Source organism: Mycetomoellerius zeteki, unplaced genomic scaffold, assembly GCF_001594055.1.
Source record: "Mycetomoellerius zeteki isolate Tzet28-1 unplaced genomic scaffold, Tzet1.0 scaffold105, whole genome shotgun sequence".
Taxonomy (NCBI): Eukaryota; Metazoa; Arthropoda; class Insecta; order Hymenoptera; family Formicidae; genus Mycetomoellerius; species Mycetomoellerius zeteki.
In genome coordinates this window covers 82,223-103,140 of record NW_017255965.1, presented here as the reverse complement: position 1 = coordinate 103,140, position 20,918 = coordinate 82,223, and the positions used below count along the sequence as shown (strand labels likewise).

Below are 20,918 nucleotides of genomic sequence, written 5' to 3'. Positions count from 1 at the left end.
TATTACTATATATAGTTATATATAATTTTATATTCTTTCTTTTAATGTTAAGTTAATAATATAATAATAATTAATTATAATTGATTCTAAAATATAATCAATTATTATTATTGATTATAATCATATAATAATTAATTAATTATTATTTATTATCATGTATATAATTAATTATTATGTATATTTTTACTCAATAATCGATATGTAACAAAAAATTACTTCAAAATATTATGCACGATGATAAATGTGTTGCGTATAATTTTGATCGTCTTTACAGAACGAAATTTTGATTTTCGTACTTTAACATTATCATTTAGAATAATTTCTGAAAAAATTAATAAAACGTTAAATTTAATAGGCCAATTTAGTTGGACACGACTGGCATGTAAAACTTATGTTTCTGAGTGTCCCTGGTATGTTTGAAAGGCGCCTGTTTGGCTTCCAAAAGAGCAGCTGGACACGGTCCTCTGTGCCTAGGAACGTATTCTCTTTTATACATGCTAGAACTGACAGTACTACCATCACCCAAATTAATGTGAGATGCGTTCGTTTGCCTCTGAACTCTTTCTACTTTTTGAGTACTTTGTGAGAAATTTCCATAGCTTTTTGCCTCGCTTTGTGAATAGAATTTCCCGCCGACACTCAGGTTATCTTGCCGAACGATTCTTTGTGGGCGTTCATAGCTGGAAGAAGCCCAAGGATTGACTTCTTTAGTACTGCGATGCAGCGAAGTCAAACTACGTCTATCGTTACTCTGGCTCGAATTACTGATGTACTGCCCGCTCTCGGCCAGGTTTGAGATACTTTTGCGCTGGTCCGCCGCCGTCGACGAGATCGTGTGAAGAGCCTCGGTGGAAGAAGCTACGCCACGTCGATGGAGTACTGCATTGTTTATGTCAGCCGACGAAGAAGATATCACGTTCTTGCGGTGGTGACTGAACTTCGTGGCTGAGTCTGCGTGTGATCGTTCTACGATTGTTTGCCCGTTGATTGATTGTCGGAATTCCGGGCTGCTTGAATTATATCGCGCCTGAGTGGAGATTGTATGCTGCTCGTGCTGTTTCGTCGCAGATCTTTGTCGAGTTTCCATATGTTGTGCGTTCACATAATCGCGCTTGGTCATTTCCTGATGATGACGCTCGACGTGCTGTTGCTGATGCTGCTGTCTATGGTGCTCGCCGTGTGTAGCGTCGATCGCGTAACGAGATGTATCTTCCGCTCGCACGATTTGCCCTCGATGATTTAGTCCTTCTGTGAATGATCTGTCCTCGATTGATCGACGACTCTGCACGTTCTGCGATCGCAAATGTTGCTCGCTCAAATGAGTTCTTTGATGCTGTTCATGATGCTGATTAGACACTAATTGAGAAGTCGTTTTGCGCGAATCCACGGGTTGTGATCCAGATGGCGAAACATCAATTGGTTGAGAGGTACGACGATCCGTAATATGTTGTGTTTGTTGATGATGAGAAACAGTTTGAGCATTGGCAGCTCTCTGATCTGACTGAGCAGAAGTAGTTGTACGTTTTACGGTCGTAATGACAGTTCCATCTGCTAAAGTTTGCGATTCCATGGTTTTCCTAGTATCAGATTCCATCTGACTCATTTTAGCAGCTATATCCTTTCCTGTACGTTTCGTGTAAGTATTGTAGTTACGTTGATTCGTCGTGGTCATCACGGTGGTGTCATCACCGAGCGAAATAGACGATTCCATGTGCCTTCGACGATTTACTGTTTTACTAGCGGGAGAAGGTTCATGCTTAGAAGGTGTATAAGTATCTCTGCTGGTTGTTTTTGTTTCCATAGTGCCGGTGCTGATCTTTAAGTTATCTTCGTGTGACTTAATGTCCGCTCGCTCGCCACGAACTATTGTGTAAGTCGACTTGTGAGACGTTGTGCCTTCGAAATCACCCATCATCTTTAGATTATCCTCTCTTTTTACGACTTCGATTCTTTCTGCTCTTTTGGGAGTGAAGTCGTCACGTGGGCGTCCGATGAAATCACCTTCTGGCTTCAAATTATCGGCGTGACGAATCGGCGAGCGTCGTTCGCCGGGACCAATCTTATCTGGAGTTCTACGTTCAAAATCACCCTCTGGCTTCAGATTATCCGGGTGCTTGATTGGAGTTCTTTTCTCCCCGGGCCCGATCACGGTCTTCTGAGGTCTGTCGAAATCTCCTTCCGGACGTAGATTGTCCGAACGCTTTTTAATCGGCACGCGTTCACCAACCACGTGCACGTAATCATCCTTGCGACGCACGTCGATAAATTCGCCTTCCATTCTGAGATTATCTTCATGTCTCTTAACATCTACTTTCTCCACTCTCGTGATTTTCTTATAGTCATCTCTCGAGCGATGAGTATCTATTTGTCCCTCCATGCGCAGGTGATCCTCGTGCCGACGTATTTCTACGCGATCTCCATTTACGTATTTATAATCATCCTTCGGAGATACTTTCATTTCACCTTCGGGACGAAGATTGTCCTGAGGTTTTTTAACAGGCGATCGATCTCCTCTCTTTGGAATAAAATCGTCCTTAGGCACTATGTAAAAATCTCCTTCAGGGTGAAGATTATCCTCGTGCTTGATCGGAGTTCTTCGCTCAGCCGGTTCTACTTTCTTCGGGAAACGTTTCGCGAAGTCTCCTTCGGGATGAAGATTATCCTTTGGCTTCTTCACATCTGCTCGATCACCTTTTAGCGGCGTGTCTTTCTTCGGTCTGCCAATGAATTCTCCTTCCGGATGAAGATTATCGGGATGTTTAATGGGTGATCGTCGTTCGCCGGGTCCAACGGGTGATTTTATTGGTCTCTCGAATTCACCTTCGGGCTTCAAATTATCTTTCGGCTTCTTGACGACTGCTCGGTCACCCTTAATAGACACGGTTTCCTTCGGCCGTTGAACAAAATCGCCTTCTGGCTTTAAGTTATCAGGATGTTTAATAGGAGATCTTCTCTCTGCAGGACCTATTGGTGCTTTCTCTGGTCGTTCGAAATCACCCTCAGGATAGAGGTTGTCTTCATGTCTAATAATTTCGCTACGTTCACCACGAGTAGCTCGATAATCATCTCGTCGATGAATATCAACGAATTCGCCTTCAATCTTCAAGTTATCTTCACGATGAACAATATCCAAACGTTCGCGTTTAGACGTAGTCACGTAATCATCTCGAGATCGATAAACATCTATATCGCCTTCCATCTTCAAATTGTCTTGATGTACTACGATTTCAGTTCTCTCTCCTTTAGTCGGTTTGTAATCGTCCTTGGGTTTTCCTACGAATTCTCCTTCAGGCTTCAAATTATCTTTAGGCTTTTTTTGAATTGGTCGATCGACGCGCTTAGGAATAAAATCATCTTTTGGTCGACCAACGAATTCACCCTCTAGATGCAAGTTGTCTTCGTGTCGAATCGGTGTACGTCGTTCTGCTGGACCAATCGGTGATTTCTGAGGTCTCACAAAATCGCCTTCAGATCGTAAATTATCTTTTGGTTTGGTAACATCCGCCCTTTCACCCTTGATCGGTACCTTTTCCTTTGGACGTTTTTCAAATTCACCTTCTGGTTTCAAATTATCTGCATGCTTGATCGGAGTTCTTCTTTCCGCTGGACCAATTGGTTTTTTCTCCGGTCTTTCAAACTCACCCTCCGATCGTAAATTATCTTGCGGTTTTCGAACTTCGGCTCTGTCACCTTTTCTCGGCACGTCTTCTTTCGGCCTAGATACGAACTCGCCTTCAGGTTTCAAATTATCGTGTGGCTTCTTTACAATTGGTCTTTCGGCAGGCTTGAATTCTTCAGGCTTAGGTCTCTCAAACTCACCCTCAGGTTTTAAATTATCAAAATGTTTAATTGGAGTTCTTCTTTCCGCTGGACCAATCGGTTTTTTCTCTGGTCTTTCGAAGTCACCCTCTGATCGTAAATTATCTTGCGGTTTTCTGACATCGGCTCTTTCACCTTTCTTCGGCGCTTCTTCTTTTGGCCTAGATGTAAACTCGCCTTCAGGTTTCAAGTTATCGAGTGGCTTCTTTACAATCGGTCTTTCAGCAGGCTTGAATTTTTCAGGCTTAGGTCTTTCGAATTCACCCTCTGATTTTAGATTGTCAGAATGTTTTATCGGAGAACGTCGCTCAGCAGGACCAATCGGTTTCTTTTCTGGTCTTTCAAAGTCTCCTTCCGGTTGCAAATTGTCTTGCGGTTTTCTGACATCAGCTCTCTCACCTTTCTTTGGTGCTTCTTCTTTCGGTCTAGATACGAATTTGCCTTCAGGTTTCAAATTATCATGTGGCTTCTTTACAACCGGTCTTTCAGCAGGCTTGAATTCTTCAAGCTTAGGTCTTTCGAATTCACCCTCTGGTTTTAGATTGTCAGAATGTTTAATCGGAGAACGTCGCTCAGCAGGGCCAATTGATTTCTTTTCCGGTCTTTCGAAGTCTCCCTCTGGTCGCAAATTATCTTTCGGTTTTTTCACGTCAACTCTCTCACCCTTTTTAGGTGCTTCTTCTTTAGGCCGACGTACGAAATCGCCTTCTGGTTTTAAATTATCTTCTGGTTTTTTAATTTCAGGTCTCTCTGCTTTTTTAGGCGAATAATCGTCCTTCGGACGACCTTCGAATGGACCTTCTGGTTTTAAATTGTCACGATGCTTAACGACATCCATGCGTTCGCCTTTAACGACTTTGAAATCATCTCGTGTTCTCATATCGATAAATTCTCCTTCCATACGTAAATTATCCTGATATTTAGTAATTTCAGTCCTTTCGCGTATTAAGAAATCGGTATATTCGTCTCTGGATCTATAAGTTTCTATATCTCCTTCCATTCGCAAGTTATCCGTGCGCTTCACTACGTCCATGCGTTCGCCACGCACCGGTCGATAATCATCCTTCGGTCGACCTTCGAATGGACCCTCTGGTCTCAGATTATCCTCTGGTTTTTTAACTTCGGCACGATCACCTTTAGTGGGCGTAAAGTCTTCTTTAGGTCTACCAATGAATTCACCCTCCGGCTTAAGATTATCTGGATGTTTCACTGGCGTACGTTTCTCAGCTGGAACATATTTTTCAGGATGAGGTCTTTCAAAATCGCCTTCGGGTCTTAGATTATCTATTGGTTTTTTGACTTCTGGCTTTTCTGCTGGACGATAACCTTCTTGTTCCGGTCGTTCAAACTCACCTTCTGGCTTCAAATTGTCTGCATGTTTAATCGGAGTACGTCGTTCCGCTGGACCAATAGGTGCTTTTTCTGGTCTTTCAAAATCGCCCTCGGGTTTGAGATTGTCCTTTGGCTTTTTAACATCAGCTCTGTCACCTTTTTTTGGCATTTCTTCTTTTGGTCGAGAAACGAATTCGCCTTCCGGTTTTAAATTATCGTGTGGTTTCTTTACTACCGGTCTTTCGGCAGGTCTAAATTCTTCAGGCATAGGTCTCTCGAATTCACCTTCTGGCTTCAGATTATCAGAATGTTTAATCGGAGAACGTCGCTCTGCAGGGCCAATTGGTTTTTTCTCCGGTCTTTCGAAGTCGCCCTCCGGTCGCAAATTGTCTTGTGGCTTTTTAATATCAGCTCTCTCACCTTTCTTTGGTGCCTCCTCTTTTGGTCTTGACACAAATTCGCCTCCCGGTTTTAAATTGTCATGTGGTTTCTTTACAATTGGTCTTTCGGCAGGTTTGAATTCTTCAGGTATTGGTCTCTCAAACTCACCCTCTGGTTTTAGGTTATCAGAATGTTTAATCGGGGTACGCTTCTCTGCTGGACCGATTGGTTTCTTTTCCGGTCTTTCGAACTCACCTTCCGGCCTTAAATTGTCTCTCGGTTTTTTCACGTCAGCTCTCTCACCTTTTTTAGGCGCTTCTTCCTTAGGTTGACGTACGAAATCGCCTTCTGGTTTTAAATTATCTTCCGGCTTTTTAATTTCAGGTCTTTCTGCTTTCTTGGGTGAATAATCGTCCTTCGGACGACCTTCGAACGGACCTTCCGGTCTTAAATTATCACGATGTTTAACGACGTCCATGCGTTCGCCTTTAACAACTTTAAAATCATCTCTCGTTCTTGTATCAATGAATTCACCTTCCATACGTAAATTATCTTGATATTTAGTAATTTCAGTTCTTTCGCGTATTAAGAAATCAGTATATTCGTCTCTGGATCTATATGTTTCTATATCTCCTTCCATACGCAAATTGTCCGTGTGTTTAACAATATCCATACGTTCTCCACGCACTGGTCGATAGTCATCTTTTGGTCGACCTTCGAATGGGCCTTCCGGTCTTAAATTATCCGCTGGTCTTTTAACATCAGCGCGATCACCTTTTGTTGGTATGAAATCTTCTTTCGGTTTACCGATAAATTCACCTTCTGGTTTAAGATTATCCTGATGTTTCACTGGTGTTCGTTTCTCAGCTGGAGCGTATTTTTCAGGACGTGGTCTTTCAAATTCACCTTCAGGCCTTAAATTGTCCACTGGCTTTTTGACTTCTGGTTTTTCTGCCGGACGGTAACCATCCTGACGAGGCCGCTCAAATTCACCTTCTGATTTGAGATTATCTGGATGTTTCACTGGTGTTCGCTTCTCAGCTGGTGCATATTTTTCAGGACGTGGTCTTTCAAATTCACCTTCAGGCCTTAAATTGTCCACTGGCTTTTTGACTTCTGGTTTTTCTGCCGGACGGTAACCATCCTGACGAGGCCGCTCAAATTCACCTTCTGATTTGAGATTATCTGGATGTTTTACTGGTGTTCGCTTCTCAGCTGGTGCATATTTTTCAGGACGTGGTCTTTCAAATTCACCTTCGGGTCTTAAATTGTCCACTGGCTTTTTGACTTCTGGTTTTTCTGCCGGACGGTAACCATCTTGACGAGGTCGCTCGAATTCTCCTTCGGATCTAAGATTATCCGGATGTTTAATTGGAGTGCGTCTTTCGGCTGGACCAATAGGTGCTTTCTCTGGTCTTTCGAAATCGCCTTCGGGGCGTAGATTATCTTCCGGACGTTTTACTTCAGGACGTTCTGCACGCTTGGGTGAATAATCATCTTTTGGACGACCCTCGAACGGACCTTCTGGTCGTAAATTATCTTCAGGGCGTTTAACATCGGCACGTTCTCCTTTAGTTGGTCTGAAATCATTTTTGGGTTTTCCTTCAAAGTCACCTTCTGGACGAAGATTATCGATATGTTTAATGGGCGTTCTACGTTCGGCAGGTTTGAATGGCTCGATTTCTCTGTCTGGAAATTCTCCTTCCGGAAATAGATTATCCGGATGACGAACGATAGATGCTCTGTCACCGGGACCGTAAGGTATTGGCTTAGGTCTTTCGAAGTAGCCTTCAGGATACAAATTATCCAGATGTCTGATAGGAGTGCGTTTCTCACCGGGTACATATTGGTCTTTGGGACGATCTGAAAAATCGCCTTCGAGTCGTAAATTGTCTTTCGGTCGTTTCACTTCAGGACGTTCCGCTGTCTTCGGAGTAAAATCATCTTTTGGACGTCCTTGGAACGGTCCCTCTGATTTCAAATTATCCTGTGGTCTTTTAACATCAGCTCTCTCTCCTTTGGTTGGCCTAAAATCATCCTTAGGCCGTCCTTCAAATGGTCCTTCAGAACGTAAATTATCTTCTGGTCGCTTGACTTCAGGGCGTTCGCTACGTTTAGGTGCATAGTCATCTTTAGGACGCCCTTCGAATGGTCCTTCAGGACGTAAGTTATCTTCTGGCCGTTTCACTTCATAACGTTCGCCGCGTTTAGGTGAATAATCATCTTTAGGCCGTCCTTCGAATGGTCCTTCAGGTTTTAAATTATCTATAGGTTTTTGTGGTTCTGGCCTGCGCAGCAATATTGGTGTAACGTAATCATCCTTTGTGTGAGACAATGCTTCGAAAGGTCCTTCGGGTCTTAGATTATCAGCTCTTTTAATAACTATGGTACTTTTATAATCTGCCTGATCAAAAGTTCGAAATTGTTCCTGAGAGGTCGTAGTACTGTCAATGATGTCTGTTTTACTGTAAAACCGATCTGTGTCTTTAGGATACTTCGGTCGCCACTGAGGTTCACGTTCAATAACATGAGTCTGGAAATCTTCCTTGATATGAGAGGTACCCTGTAAGATAATTTTTAAAAACAATGAAATCACATATGCGGTCTTATAAACGTTCTGATTAAAATCCAAAAGTTTTTATCGTTAAAAACTACTAACCGTGAATTCACCCTCTCCCACGATGAGATTATCCGTTCGTTTAACGATTTCAGCGTGTTGGATGCTACGATGATCAATGTATTGCGATCGCGTCGTCGTTTCGTCAGTGAAATCACCTTCTATCTTTGTATAAGTATTGCGACGTATTGGGATCGGTCGTTCGCCAGGAGTGCCAGTAAAAACCAACTCGGTTGTTGTTGTAGCTAGAAAATAACAAAATTATTTATTTATTTTTCTATATCGAGCATACAATTTTACGAAAAGTTTATTTTTGTATACATAAGAATTCTTTTGAATAGCTGTTGAGATCAAATTTATAACACAAAAAAGTTAATAAGTTCACGAACAGAATTACGCAAATATTTAAAGTTACTGTCAAAATCCCTTTCAAATTTCAAGTTATCCCTCGGCTTTGTAATCGGTGCTCGTTCGCCATATTTCGAAGTTTCCTCTCGAGGCTTACCGACAAACTCGCCCTCCGGTTTGAGATTGTCCTGTGGCTTCTTTACAAGTGCCCTTTCACCCCTTATAGGCACCTCTTCCTTTGGTCTTCTAACGAATTCACCTTCGGGTTTGAGATGATCTTGCGGTTTTCTGACTGGCGCTCTCTCGCCCCTAGTAGCCACATAATCAGTTCGTCTCTGTCCGATAAATTCACCCTCTGTATGTAAATGATCTTCATGATAATATTTTGTTTGCTTTTCCACATGTTTTTCGTCGTAATCCTGGCGATAGGAAGTCACAGTATGCAACGGTTCTTCATAAGAGAATTCCAAATGTTCTTGGGGCAAATTGTGCGGGCAACGATGACGTCTAAAATATTGTCATTTATTAGAATTTAGAAATAAATATAACGCTTATGATATATTACAATGTTTTTTCAGATCGCATGAGAAGTAACGTTTTGAGAAGCATATTTTAAGAAAGGTATCTATTTTTAAATAGTTTCGTTCATATTTAAAAGCAGCAATACTGTAAAGTAAACGATACTGTATTCTTATGACATTCACTGTATATGCCTGTTTAATATTAATAAAAGGGAAGAAAAGCGTTTGCAGAAAATTCTTGTTATCCGCTTTTGTATTCGTTCAAATAGCGCTGATGCATAACAAAGACTCGGTGCATATGGAGATTTAAATATGACGCAGAAGGGTATCAATCCTTTTATGTTCTTAATGAGTATAAAGGTTTTGCGTCATTTTAAATGTCTTGTTATTCTCGGAATTAGTATTTGCAGCCGTTACCATACGATGGATGTAAAGGCGAAATTGTGATCGAGACATTGTAATCTGTTCACTCGATACACGATATATTAAAATATCGTGTCTTTTAATATCACATTTATATTATTAATTAAAAACAAATATTTTATAAATGTCGTAAAAATTACAATAAGCTGAATAATTCGTATATTTTATTTAGCGAGAATTAATTTAATATTTATTATAATTCGAGTTATTAATAGTCTTTATTAGTCACAGAACAGTATGTTTTAACGAGATGTTCTCACGTAAATCGAATTGTTATTGGTACATGTTCAATTAATTAAATATTCTTTGGCTTGATTACAAAAATTAATTAAGTTCTTTACAATCCAATCGCATTGGAAATTTTAGATACCTTCATTTATAATTGAATATAATTCAGAATATATACTTAAGATTTTATCAAACGACGAATGACGTTCCTATCGATATTGATCGTATTAATTACTGAAAAGCTTTCACTTTTCTGTAAAAAGGTACGAATTACATCCTGCTGGTGAATGCTTTTACTGCAATACTGGTTAGATACCGTAAATGGTATGGAATAAAGAAACGTAGTATTCTTGCCAATATTTTATGCAAAGCAACTCAACTTATTTGGACACCAGCATTTCATATGAGAGATCCTACTTCGGTGTAACTACATCAAGCAATATCAAAATTCGTTCTCATAATTCTTTTTCGCTTTTCTTCTATGCCGTTGGGTATTACGAAAATGCAATTCCGTAAAAGCCAGACTTGGTCAAAGTCGAGTAGTATCATGTATTTTTTATTGGATAAAACCATATTACATGACACATTATGAACATCCCTTTAGAGCCGCGTTAAACCAGAAGAGAGAAGTTTTAGCAGACCTCAAAGTTAAGCAGACTTACGTAGAAATTTCCAACGACTAATCGCCTACGAGTAGACGAACCGCAATTACTTCTTGAGATGGCCACGACGCGACTAATTTTCTACGAACTTATATCTCTCGCTCACAAATCTATCTACGCTACGAGTTTCTATCTATTATTATAAATAAATTTATATATAATGATATGTATATAATTGTATAATATTTATTAAATTTTTCTAAAATTATTGTTTTTTTCTATTGCCATTACTAAAAATCACAAATTAATAACTGAAATAAAAAATAAAAAATTTTCTTAAATATTAAGAAAATTTGTTTCTGTTATATACCACATATAAGATCTTGAAAAAATTGCAAAAATTAAAAGATTCAAACAAGATTTAAAGGAACTTAAATACCATATTAATCTCCATAATTAACCATTTTTTTGAAAGATATAATAAATACTCTTTAAAAATGATGATATGTCTAATACAATTACCAAAGCTATATGGTAAATTTATATGATTCGTCACCGTTATGCAGAGCTACGTAGGTTGGAAAGTTCGAATAAAGAAGGAATCGTGCGATGACTTGCTCTCGCCCAGAACAACTTGCCGTAAAAGGATCTGTCTCGTGTCCTACTTTTGCATATTATGCATGCGTATATAGTGTTTTCTAAATAAAAAAATTGACATGTGTGATACTACTACTTTGATAAAACATCAATAAATACGTTACTGATTTTTTTTATAGCAAGAATTGAATTAATTAAACAAGAATTTTCAATAATTAAAAATAACTTAATAAGAACGATGAAAACTTTTGATAACGAAAATATGAGTCTATATAGGAAGTATGTAATAAGTGATACAGATACTAAAATAATGTTAAATCAAAAGTAAATACATTCGTACATAATAAACTCAGCTCAGCTCTGAATGGATTGCTGCAATGAATTTAATAGAGTAGGAAATATGGCCTTGAAGACAATCTCCTGTTTCTCTCGTCAATTTGCATCTCGACTCTGGCAAGTTTTGTATTCTGATCTTGTTAATAATGTTTAGAAGTAGGTCAACCGTGTTCCTCTCTACAGCGAACGTGTAGATAAGTTAAATTAAATCGTATTCGCACTGGTTCTATACTTGTTAATTATACTCCTTGTAAAATGTTTATTAATATTCTAATATTAAAATTTATATGTATATAGAAAGTAATTAAATGTTATCGTAGAATCTTAATTTTGGCTTATAATGCTTCGCATAATTTACATTAAATCTACATTTGTACCAGATTTTTTATTTTTATATCTTTATATATAGCATTTTTACATATGAAGAGAGATATAAGTATTTTATCACAAAGAACACTCACCCGCAAGTACAAAGCTCACAAATGCACTGCTCTTTTAGAGGGATTTTCGACAATATATCCGGTACCGGCATTGATTTAGGATAGACTACGTCCTCGTCGAGAGAGTCTGGACTTTGATCTCCTCGTTTAGGCTTGTCCCGTTCCAATTTCTTCGGTTCTTCAGGCTTCTCGGCAAATCGACTAGGTTTAGGTTTCGAAGGTTCAGATTCTTTATCGGGTTTTCTAAATGTTGTAGGCTTTTCTTCGGATCGACTCGGCTTGCCGGCCGCTGGCTGTGGTTTTCTAGTCGGCGACGTATGATCCCGAAGCTTTTCAGGTGACTTTGGTCGGATTTCGGAAGGTCTACGAAACCAACATCGATAAGTTATAAATTATCACCTTTTTATTTTTTCTTACCGTTTAGACATATTATATAAAAGAATTAGAGTAGTTTAAAGATAAAAGAAGAAACAGTTTATTTTTTATTTACCTGCCATCCACTGGCCACTGAGGACTTCTTTCGCGCTGCGGAGGTCGACTGGGCTTTCCAGCAATTGGAGTTGGTTTTGGTCGATCGTCTTCCCTGAGACCAGGTATTCCACGAGGATAACCGGGTCGTTCAGGCGATGGTTTTCTCGTGGAATCCGCTGGAGACCGGGATGCCGGGCCAACGATGGTATCGAATCGGGTGTTGTCAATGACATCCCGCGCTACCATGCTAGTCACCTGCTCTTTGTCGATAAATTTCTTCGTTGATTCGGTAACATCTCTCTAAAAAATACGACAAAAATTAGTCTTTAAGTATTTCTTAGATTTTACTAAATAACAGTAATATTAGTAGATACATGAAGCAGAATAATTGGTCAATTAATACGATCAATACTTTCAATTATCATTTTGCTAATGGTTGCTCATAATATTTTCACGCACAGTGTAAATTATACTGTTAATTATTACATATACTGTAATATCGAATATTATCACGTTTTTATAAATTAATATTACGTAGAATTTTACAGCTGCAACATAGGTAACAGTGCTGCATAAGTAACACATTGATTGTATACTATAACAAAGTACTTGCATTGATATGGCATATAAACTGTTAGGAAATGTCAAACTTAAACGACCAGTTATGACTACACCATCACTCGCAAACTTTACAACTACTTTGCTCGTAACGAATGACAACTGCATAGCAACATTGTGTCAATTTGCTTAAAGTCAATGTCATAACAATTATTTAAAAAAATAATGATGCATGATATTCAATTGGCATGCTAATTACACATAGTAAACGCCTTGATATATACATTGGCAAAGACTTCGAGGCGCAATAATGACGTAAATGCGGCTTCGTTTTTCATTGAACGTTCATTACGAGCTTCAAACATGCTGCATAATGAGCGCCGCGAGCATGAACGAGATTAGGAACGTTGGTAATGCTTAGTTCGACAGAATGCAGGTAACACGAGATTGGTGTATACGGCTTTTATGTGCACGCTTACGGAGTATCGTGTAACGTGTTTGTCGAACCGTCGAACCGTACTTTTGCGATTTAGTTTATTTCGTTAACGACATTGCTGTTGTTTCTAGAAATAGATTATGTTTGTACTATCGATAATGTAAATGATGTCCCTGGTGAAAATTTTTCTCATAATTTTTATTATGATTTATTAATTTACGAATTGGAACATTTTTCAGAAATACTTAGAAATATTCGGAAAGTTTACATCTTCTCTCAGAATTTTTTATACAAGTGAATTCTGAAATATTTTGAAATTTCTCACTTCATCATTTTTAAAACATATTTTTTAATTTTTTAGATTTTATAACATTTCATCAAAAATTATACTTACAAAACCTATAAGACATCTGACGATATTTCGTAAGTAACATATATGAAAAATTCTGAGAAAAGATGTAGATTTTCTGAGAAGTGTTCCAACTATGAAAAATGTGAGAAAGTTATAAAATTATATTGAAATTCTGAAAAATTATATGAAAAATTCTGAGAAAAATTTTCACCAGGGGTGTACAAAGAATTTTATTTTATAAGTGTATTTTAAAAGATTTTCAGATTTTGTATTTTTATTAAAATGTGTAGGAAATTTCGAAATCTTTTTTACTTAAAATTCTCGAATTTCTTGATAATTGTAATGTTTTAAAGTTTTAATAGTAAGTATTGGCCGACATATATACAAAACAGATAAAGGTTAACATTTCTAGTTATTAAGAGGAATTTTACTAATAATAATTTTTGTAAATTTTATATATTTCATTTTTATGTTTTTCAACGTGCAGATTGCTATTCATTTTTAAAGTGCAGTTTTATGCCATAACTGTGTGGAAACATAATATCACATTATTAAAATGATAATAATTTAATGTTACTAATATTAATAAGTATTTTATATATTCATGATAAATTTACTACGAAAAATATTGTTTTAGTTGGGAAATTTTGATATTTTACTTGTACGTTGAAATTCTCCACGTTACAGTGTGTCATTAAAAATGTCACGTATCTATTTTTTTCAATTTGTTGTAACTATTTATTACATTCATAAGCACCCTTGCTTTTCAATTTGACTCTACAACGAAGCAAATAACGTTTGCTGATATTATTAGTCAAATCCTGTTTTTAACACTAATGTAATTCGCATAAAGCATATCAAATAAAGTTTTGGCATTTAATTAGTAGGTTAAGTAGCTTGAGTCTTAAGCTGATTGTCCCTCCGCCGACGATATCGAGAGTCGAGAGTTGTTCATAATGAAGCTCGTTTACATAATTTAGACTTTGTTTTCCTGATGAGTATAATTTTGCCTGTCTAGAAATTTCACATTAAAAACGATCCTTTCGGTGTTGCTGTTTCATAGTAACTACAAGTTTAATAAAATTTCCGCGTTAAAAGAATTTTGATGAACGTGATTAAGCGCTGTTAATAAAATATCACATTTATCGATGCCATAATGTGTGACATGACGAGATAAAAGCGCATAATAGTGCGCGCCTTCATAAAATAATAATACCGAATCGCGCCGAGAAAACGCGATCACGCGTGTTCACGTACGTCGTATATCTCGATCCAAATAGGCCATCTCTATAGTTGTTTGCGTGTTGAACAATCAAAAACAACGATGGTGTCTGTAATATAACATCAAGATGAATTGTTTTGAATATAGGGACGTAAATTACAATCGTATACATACAAATAGATTCTACAGAGCGTTTTTTCTATCTAAGATGGAAAAAAGATATTTGTTGGATATTCATTTACAGAGTGATAGATGAAGTAACGCGAAAAGCACGTGTGCAAACGCGGACTTACTAAAGCATTTTATCGATCATTTCGAGACCTCGGAGTAAAGTCACGGCTGTGAGAATTAGATCGAGCTGCCTTAAAGAAACTGCTTTAAAGGACTGTCCGTGTGGTGCGGAATAAGTTACGAATGTCTATTTTTAATTCGTTCAACGGATGTAAACTTGTAAACGTGAGAACATATTGCAAATTACCAACGTAGTCCTTGTGAATTATCCTTGTGAGCAAAGCACTGAATATTCAAACTGCGATGTTAGATAACGTGAACTTCGAAGTACCGATCCTAATATTTGTGAGATGCTACGTGGAGATAAAGTTTCAAATTCTTCTCAGCATCTTCAGTTAGGAAATTCACTACTGTTAACAGTGAAAAGTATGCTCTCTGAATCTTCAATAAGCAACATGTGCAAAATAAGATTTTATCAGATATGAAACAAAATTTAAATTAATGTAACTATATAAGAAAATTAAACGCAGAAAAAATAAAAAAGTTTTCTTAAAAGAAAGACAATTTTTAAAATTAGAAAAAAATTGGACACAATCATTTGGATAAAAATGAAGTGTTATTTCTATCAGAAACTAATTTTAAATTGAAATTCTAAATTTCAAACTTTCAGAAATACTGTCGTTTTATCGCTGTAGCAGTAAAATCCAAAGTTTCATCTATGGCATTTATCTTTTTGTTTGATATCAACTCATATTTTTATGAAAACATGTAACTTTTCAGCCACAAAGTGACTCGGTCGCAGTGTAAAATCCGTTGATACCACGTACGATTTTGTTTTTACTGATTAAATCAATATCGAGTTCTATAGCATATTGAAATATACAGTGAATACACAAGGTATTATTGTAAAACGATGTATCTGTATGTCACTCTCTCTGTTGTACTATTATTATTTTATTTAATGTTATCGGTCGTTGCTATCGATACAGTAACTAGCGATGAGTGACGTCAATGTACACGTGTCTCTCAGCATGGCATATCTTAACTAAGATTGCTATAGCACTTGAACGAGACGACCGCATGATAAGCGAAGCGGAACGCGCGTGAAATTCAATTGGTCATACATTAAGCTGATTACATTGAGCGGTGACATCACTGCCGAATTTGCTCATATTTGATGCAATTATTATCATTCTGCATATGCTTGATTTAGCCTAATTGAAAGTGATTATACACTTACATGTGCGAGAAGGATGCAATTCCAAGGATTTTTTCATGGGGAGAAATGTAAATAATTATAATAATTAATCTTCGTATACAGACTCTTGTCATAAATAATATAAATAATATAGCAATAATTAAATTTATATTTTTCTATAACAATATTATTTGGCGTGATATTTTAAGTATGATATTGTTTAGAAACACAAGGTTTGTCTTCAATTTGAACTGTACAATGATCGTCTTAATATATATACATATTTATCTCTCTCAAAGATAACTTTCGTATTTATATGTCAAAGTTCATTTTTTAATCTAAAACAGAGGTTATCGTATTGTTTTCATGTCAATGACGATAATATATTAAAAATATTAAGATACATCATATATTTCTGTACTATGCAATAGCATATTGACGATTTAAAGCGATCATAATACAACGATACTGTATACGGGCAGAATTGTTTCTCATGTGTGAAATATCGATTTCCGCTCGATTCACTTTGCAATAGTTCGATGAATCGAGGCTCAGTCGTCTAGAAATTCGTATATATTAGGGACACGATATATATGTATTCTGTCTGTTTCAAAATAGAGCATTTAACAAAACGAATTCTCTTTTGTTCTTCTGCTCTTAACCCTTCCCATCTTTCTTCGAATCGCTGTATTACGTCAGGTTTATTTTCAACGCGGCGCCATACACATGAACCTACAACCTTCGCCCGGTTTGGAAGTGAAAGTATCGTTCGAACCTCTTCCGAAAGGACTGAGCTCAAAGTATCTCGATAAGATTTTTATAAATCTGCCTCCTGACATATGGTCATTGTCAACTAGTCGAGAAGTTAATGTATTGAGAGCTCAAGTACATCGAAAATAGAAAGTTTAAACAATAATAAGATTGAAAGACCGCTTATATTAACTACAATACTTTAAACTAAGAAGCGCCACTAATGGTCTGAACGTTAAGATGTTGAACTATTCTAAATTCATTTAAATGAATTAATTTCAGAAATTATAATTGCATGCCGATATGGTTGTCGGACTTTCAACGCAATCAAATCTGAAATATTAATAATTCCCCCAAATTTCCCAACTTAAAAACTGTAATAAACTTATTAACTAGAAAGTTTAAAGTTTTCAGTATTTGACTTCTTATAGAAATAAATGTTGAAACAGAGATGATTATGACATAAGTAATTATCCCGGAAAACTGAATGAGTCGTAGTTTAAGCAATTTCCTGTGGACAGCTAATAAAAAAAACATTTTAACGGCTTGCAATTACTCACCACATCCTTGCGTGTGTCCGTCGTAAATTCAGTGATGACACGCTCGTCCTTAACATCGCGCACGTCTTGCTCAGAAGTAAATCTCGAAGACTGATCGATTACATAAGATTGCTGAAGCATTTCGGATGTACGCGTGATATCCGCATGTGTGATATCCGCGACATCTTCGATATGTCTGATCTCAGTGACGTCCTTCTGTGTCTCCGTTGATTTTCGCGAAATCGGAGTAAGCATCGCTTTTTCTTTCTGATCCACTGGTTTGCTTTCTTTTTCAATCGGTTTTCGTTCGTCTGCCGGTTTCTTCGGTACTTTAGTTGGTTCATCACGTGTCGGTTTCTTTTGCGAATCCTGCGGTTTTTCGTATACGAAAGAACCGTCCCAAGTGGAGGCACCAGGCTTCGACGGTCGGTGCGTTCTGTCTACCAGACTTTTTTGCGGCTTTTCGTCAGAGGGCTGTTTTGATTTCTCGTAATCGATCGGATGTACTTTATCCTTCGAACTATCTTTTATATAAATTTTGGATATATTTGACGAGTCATATGCCTTTGAATCGGTGACGTACGTTTGCTCGACCGTGACGGAGCTCGTAGAATAATCGGTAGAACTTGACACATCCTTCGATGTGTTCAGTATCGTAACAGATGTTCTATGATCAGCGATGTCACTCGGTTTTTCTTTAATTGGGCTTCGTTTATCTTCAATTTTAATATCTTTTGGCACTTTTCGATCTCCTGGTCTCTTCTCTTCTGGTTTCTCATACACGAACGATCCATCCCAGGTAGAGGCGCCTGGCTTCGACGGTCGATGTATTCTATCCACCGGACTTTTTAGCGGTTTTTCGTGTTTAGACTCTTTAATGTCTTTCGGACGTTGTCGAGGCGATGGCTCAGGTTTTCCGTCAAACAGCTGTCTTGGCTTTTCATCGGTTTCACGTACTTTATCTGCTGCGCTTTCTTTGATGAAAATTTTGGATATATTTGAAGAATCGTATGTCTCTGAATCCGTGACGAATGTTTGTTCAACCGTGACAGAGCTCGTAGAATAATCGGCAGAACTTGTTATATCTTTTGATGTGTCCAAAATTGTAACTGTTCGATGATCAACATTGTCGGTCTGTTGTTCTTTAATTGGACTTTGTTTAGTCACAGTTCTATGTATATCTTTCGGTGACTTTTTATCGCTTAGTCTTCTCTCCTCTGGTTTCTCATACACGAACGATCCGTCCCATGTGGACGATCCTGGTTTTAGAGGTCGGTAACTTCTATCGTCCGCGCGAGATTCCTTCTTCTCGCTTTTAACAGTGGTCTCTTTAACGCCGGTAGTAGTTATTACGTCACTACTAGGTAGCCTTTTCGCGCCGCTATGAGGGCTTTCTTGAATGATTACTGTTTTATGCGTCGTTATTGGCTGACCGTCGCGAATAGTAACAGTTTCGACGGAAGTCGTTGAGAAATCAAGATTGGAGGAATCCGTGTAACTTTCGTGCATTCTCGATTGTTCCGTAACGACGGAACTTTCCATAGTCTCTGACGTGCTTGATACATCTTGCTTGACATCTCGGAGATTGATAGTAGTCTCGCTAACATATTTCTTCGATGTATCAACATGGGGTATCTTTTTGCTGTCTGCTGGACGAGGTTTATCTGATAGCTTATCAATGGATTCTCTACTAGGTAGTCGCTTCTTCTCTTGCGATTTTTCCAATACGAAAGTTCCGTCCCACGTTGACGATCCGGGTTTGGTACTTCGCAGATCTCTATCTTTCGGTATCTTCTCCGGACTTCTAGGTCGTGGAGAGGGACTAGCCCGACGTTCCATCGTCGAAACTTTGCTTCGTGATGTATCTCCATCAAATCTAATCGTCGTTTCGACAGGGCGTCCCTCGTAAACGACTGTCTCGTATCTCGTGGACCTGGCACTGGCGTCCTTGATGTCCGAGAAACTCTGCTGACTCGATGAATGCTCAACGACGTAAGAAGTACTCGTGACGTCTGCTTCGTTAATCGAATTGTCTTCCGTAACATCTCGAATATCGATGGTTTTTACTGTGCGTTTATCTTCCGATTTTCGACGACTATCAGGTGTTACCGGTCGCTCGTAGACGAAGGTACCATCCCAAGCAGATTGACCGGGCTTGTAACAGCGCGAGGTTGTATCAAATTTTGTTTGTCTCTCCGGACTTCCATGGCCGCGCGTAATTTTATCCTCAGGACTATCTTCCTCTAAAATCATCTCGGACACCGACGTGACCTTCTCGACATTCTTCTTGTCACCGGAAATCGCGTATTCGACGATATAAGACGTGGAGACCGATTCAGTAACGTTCGAAATGTTCTGTTCTTCGCTGACATCTTGAACATCCACGGTATCATGATGTTTCTCCGTTCTACGGACAACGGTGACGTCTGAAGGATGCTTCTTTACGTCATCTTGCGACTTTTCGTAGATAAATTCGCCCGGTCTGCCGAGTCTTCGTTGCGACGGACTGGATACGCGAGCAAGGTGTTCATCCTTACTTAATGGCGTGCCATCGACATGGATCGAAGTCTCTCTGCTTACATCTCGTCGTTCTTCAGAAATGAATCTGGTGCTATCCGTAGCACCTTTTACGACGCGCATAGTCTCGGATGACTCCTTCTCATATGTACCGTCCGTACTCTTCTCTTTGAAATCTCTTCTCTGCGTCGTTTCCGCGACGTTGTCGCCGTGACCGTGATGAAACATGTTGACGTCGGAATCGTTACGCTGACTTCTTGGCTGCGTCGTAATTTTTTCCACGACGAAGCTTCCGTCCCACGTCGAATCGCCAGGTTTCGAGTAACGGGTTGGTCCCTTCGAATATTTTTCACTAGCGAAATCTGTTGTATCTGTGGCGGTTTTTCCCGATGTGATATCATGAAGACAAGTCGTCGTTCGTTGATCTTCATCGACTATCATTTTCGAGTCTCGAGTCATGCTTGAACTTGAAGATACTTTCTGATCGATAAACGATACCTCCTGGGTCGAGGTCTCTTGAGTGACTTTAACGCTTGTTTCATTATCTCTAGTATCGCTATGAATCTTCGAACTTACTGTTTTATCAATGACATTTTTGTCCTTAGGAGTGGCGGGTTTTTCATAGACAAACGTGCCATCCCACGTGGATTGACCGGGCTTATTACAACGTGTTGATATCTCGATGTTTGATCTCTCTGATTTCAAATCGCTGCGCGTACTTTTATCGCCACTCCCCTTGATATCATTAGTATTTTTAATGATAGCCACATTGGAAGGTGTGATTGTACGCTCGCTATCAACTTCTCGACTCGATGTGGACATCATCTTACCGTTGTCATTGATTCTTTCTCCCGTTTCGCGTATTCTCGTGGTGTTCGACATTGTTTGGCCGTCTTTCATTACTGCTTCGCTCGTCTCGCTACTCACGTGAGTACTCTCGGTCGACCTTGACGATGTCTGAGATATGGGAACGTGAGCTCCATTTTTAATGTCATGAGAA

General features: G+C 38.5%; 1 protein-coding gene across 2 annotated transcripts; it reads right to left on the bottom strand.

The window, feature by feature from the left end:
* Positions 1-238: 238 nt before the first annotated feature.
* LOC108721756 (SAXO downstream of blistered) lies at positions 239-20,909 on the bottom strand. Of its 2 annotated transcripts, none has more exons than XM_018446500.1 (7): positions 17,423-20,909; positions 12,135-12,415; positions 11,666-12,007; positions 8,565-9,004; positions 8,192-8,394; positions 5,971-8,095; positions 239-5,877 (listed from the first exon to the last, which is right to left on the bottom strand). In XM_018446500.1, the coding sequence occupies exons 1-7, from the start codon at positions 20,816-20,818 to the stop codon at positions 362-364; spliced, it is 12,303 nt and encodes a 4,100-aa protein (XP_018302002.1). In that variant the 5' UTR covers positions 20,819-20,909; the 3' UTR covers positions 239-361. The 2 variants fall into 2 exon arrangements, with proteins under 2 accessions (XP_018302002.1, XP_018301995.1); XM_018446493.1 differs by having other exon boundaries at positions 239-8,095; positions 17,423-17,731; positions 17,777-20,909.
* Between the last annotated feature and the right edge of the window lie 9 nt (positions 20,910-20,918).

What these genes read in the sequence shown, in the direction of transcription:
- LOC108721756 (XM_018446493.1), bottom strand. Translation starts at nt 20,818, where the DNA reads ATGAAAGACGGCCAAACAATGTCGAACACCACGAGAATACGCGAAACG. An exon ending in CGGACACACGCAAGGATGTG is followed by an intron (nt 12,416 to 17,422) that starts GTGAGTAATTGC and finishes CGTATTTTTTAG; the next exon opens with AGAGATGTTACCGAATCAAC. An exon ending in CAGTGGCCAGTGGATGGCAG is followed by an intron (nt 12,008 to 12,134) that starts GTAAATAAAAAA and finishes TTGGTTTCGTAG; the next exon opens with ACCTTCCGAAATCCGACCAA.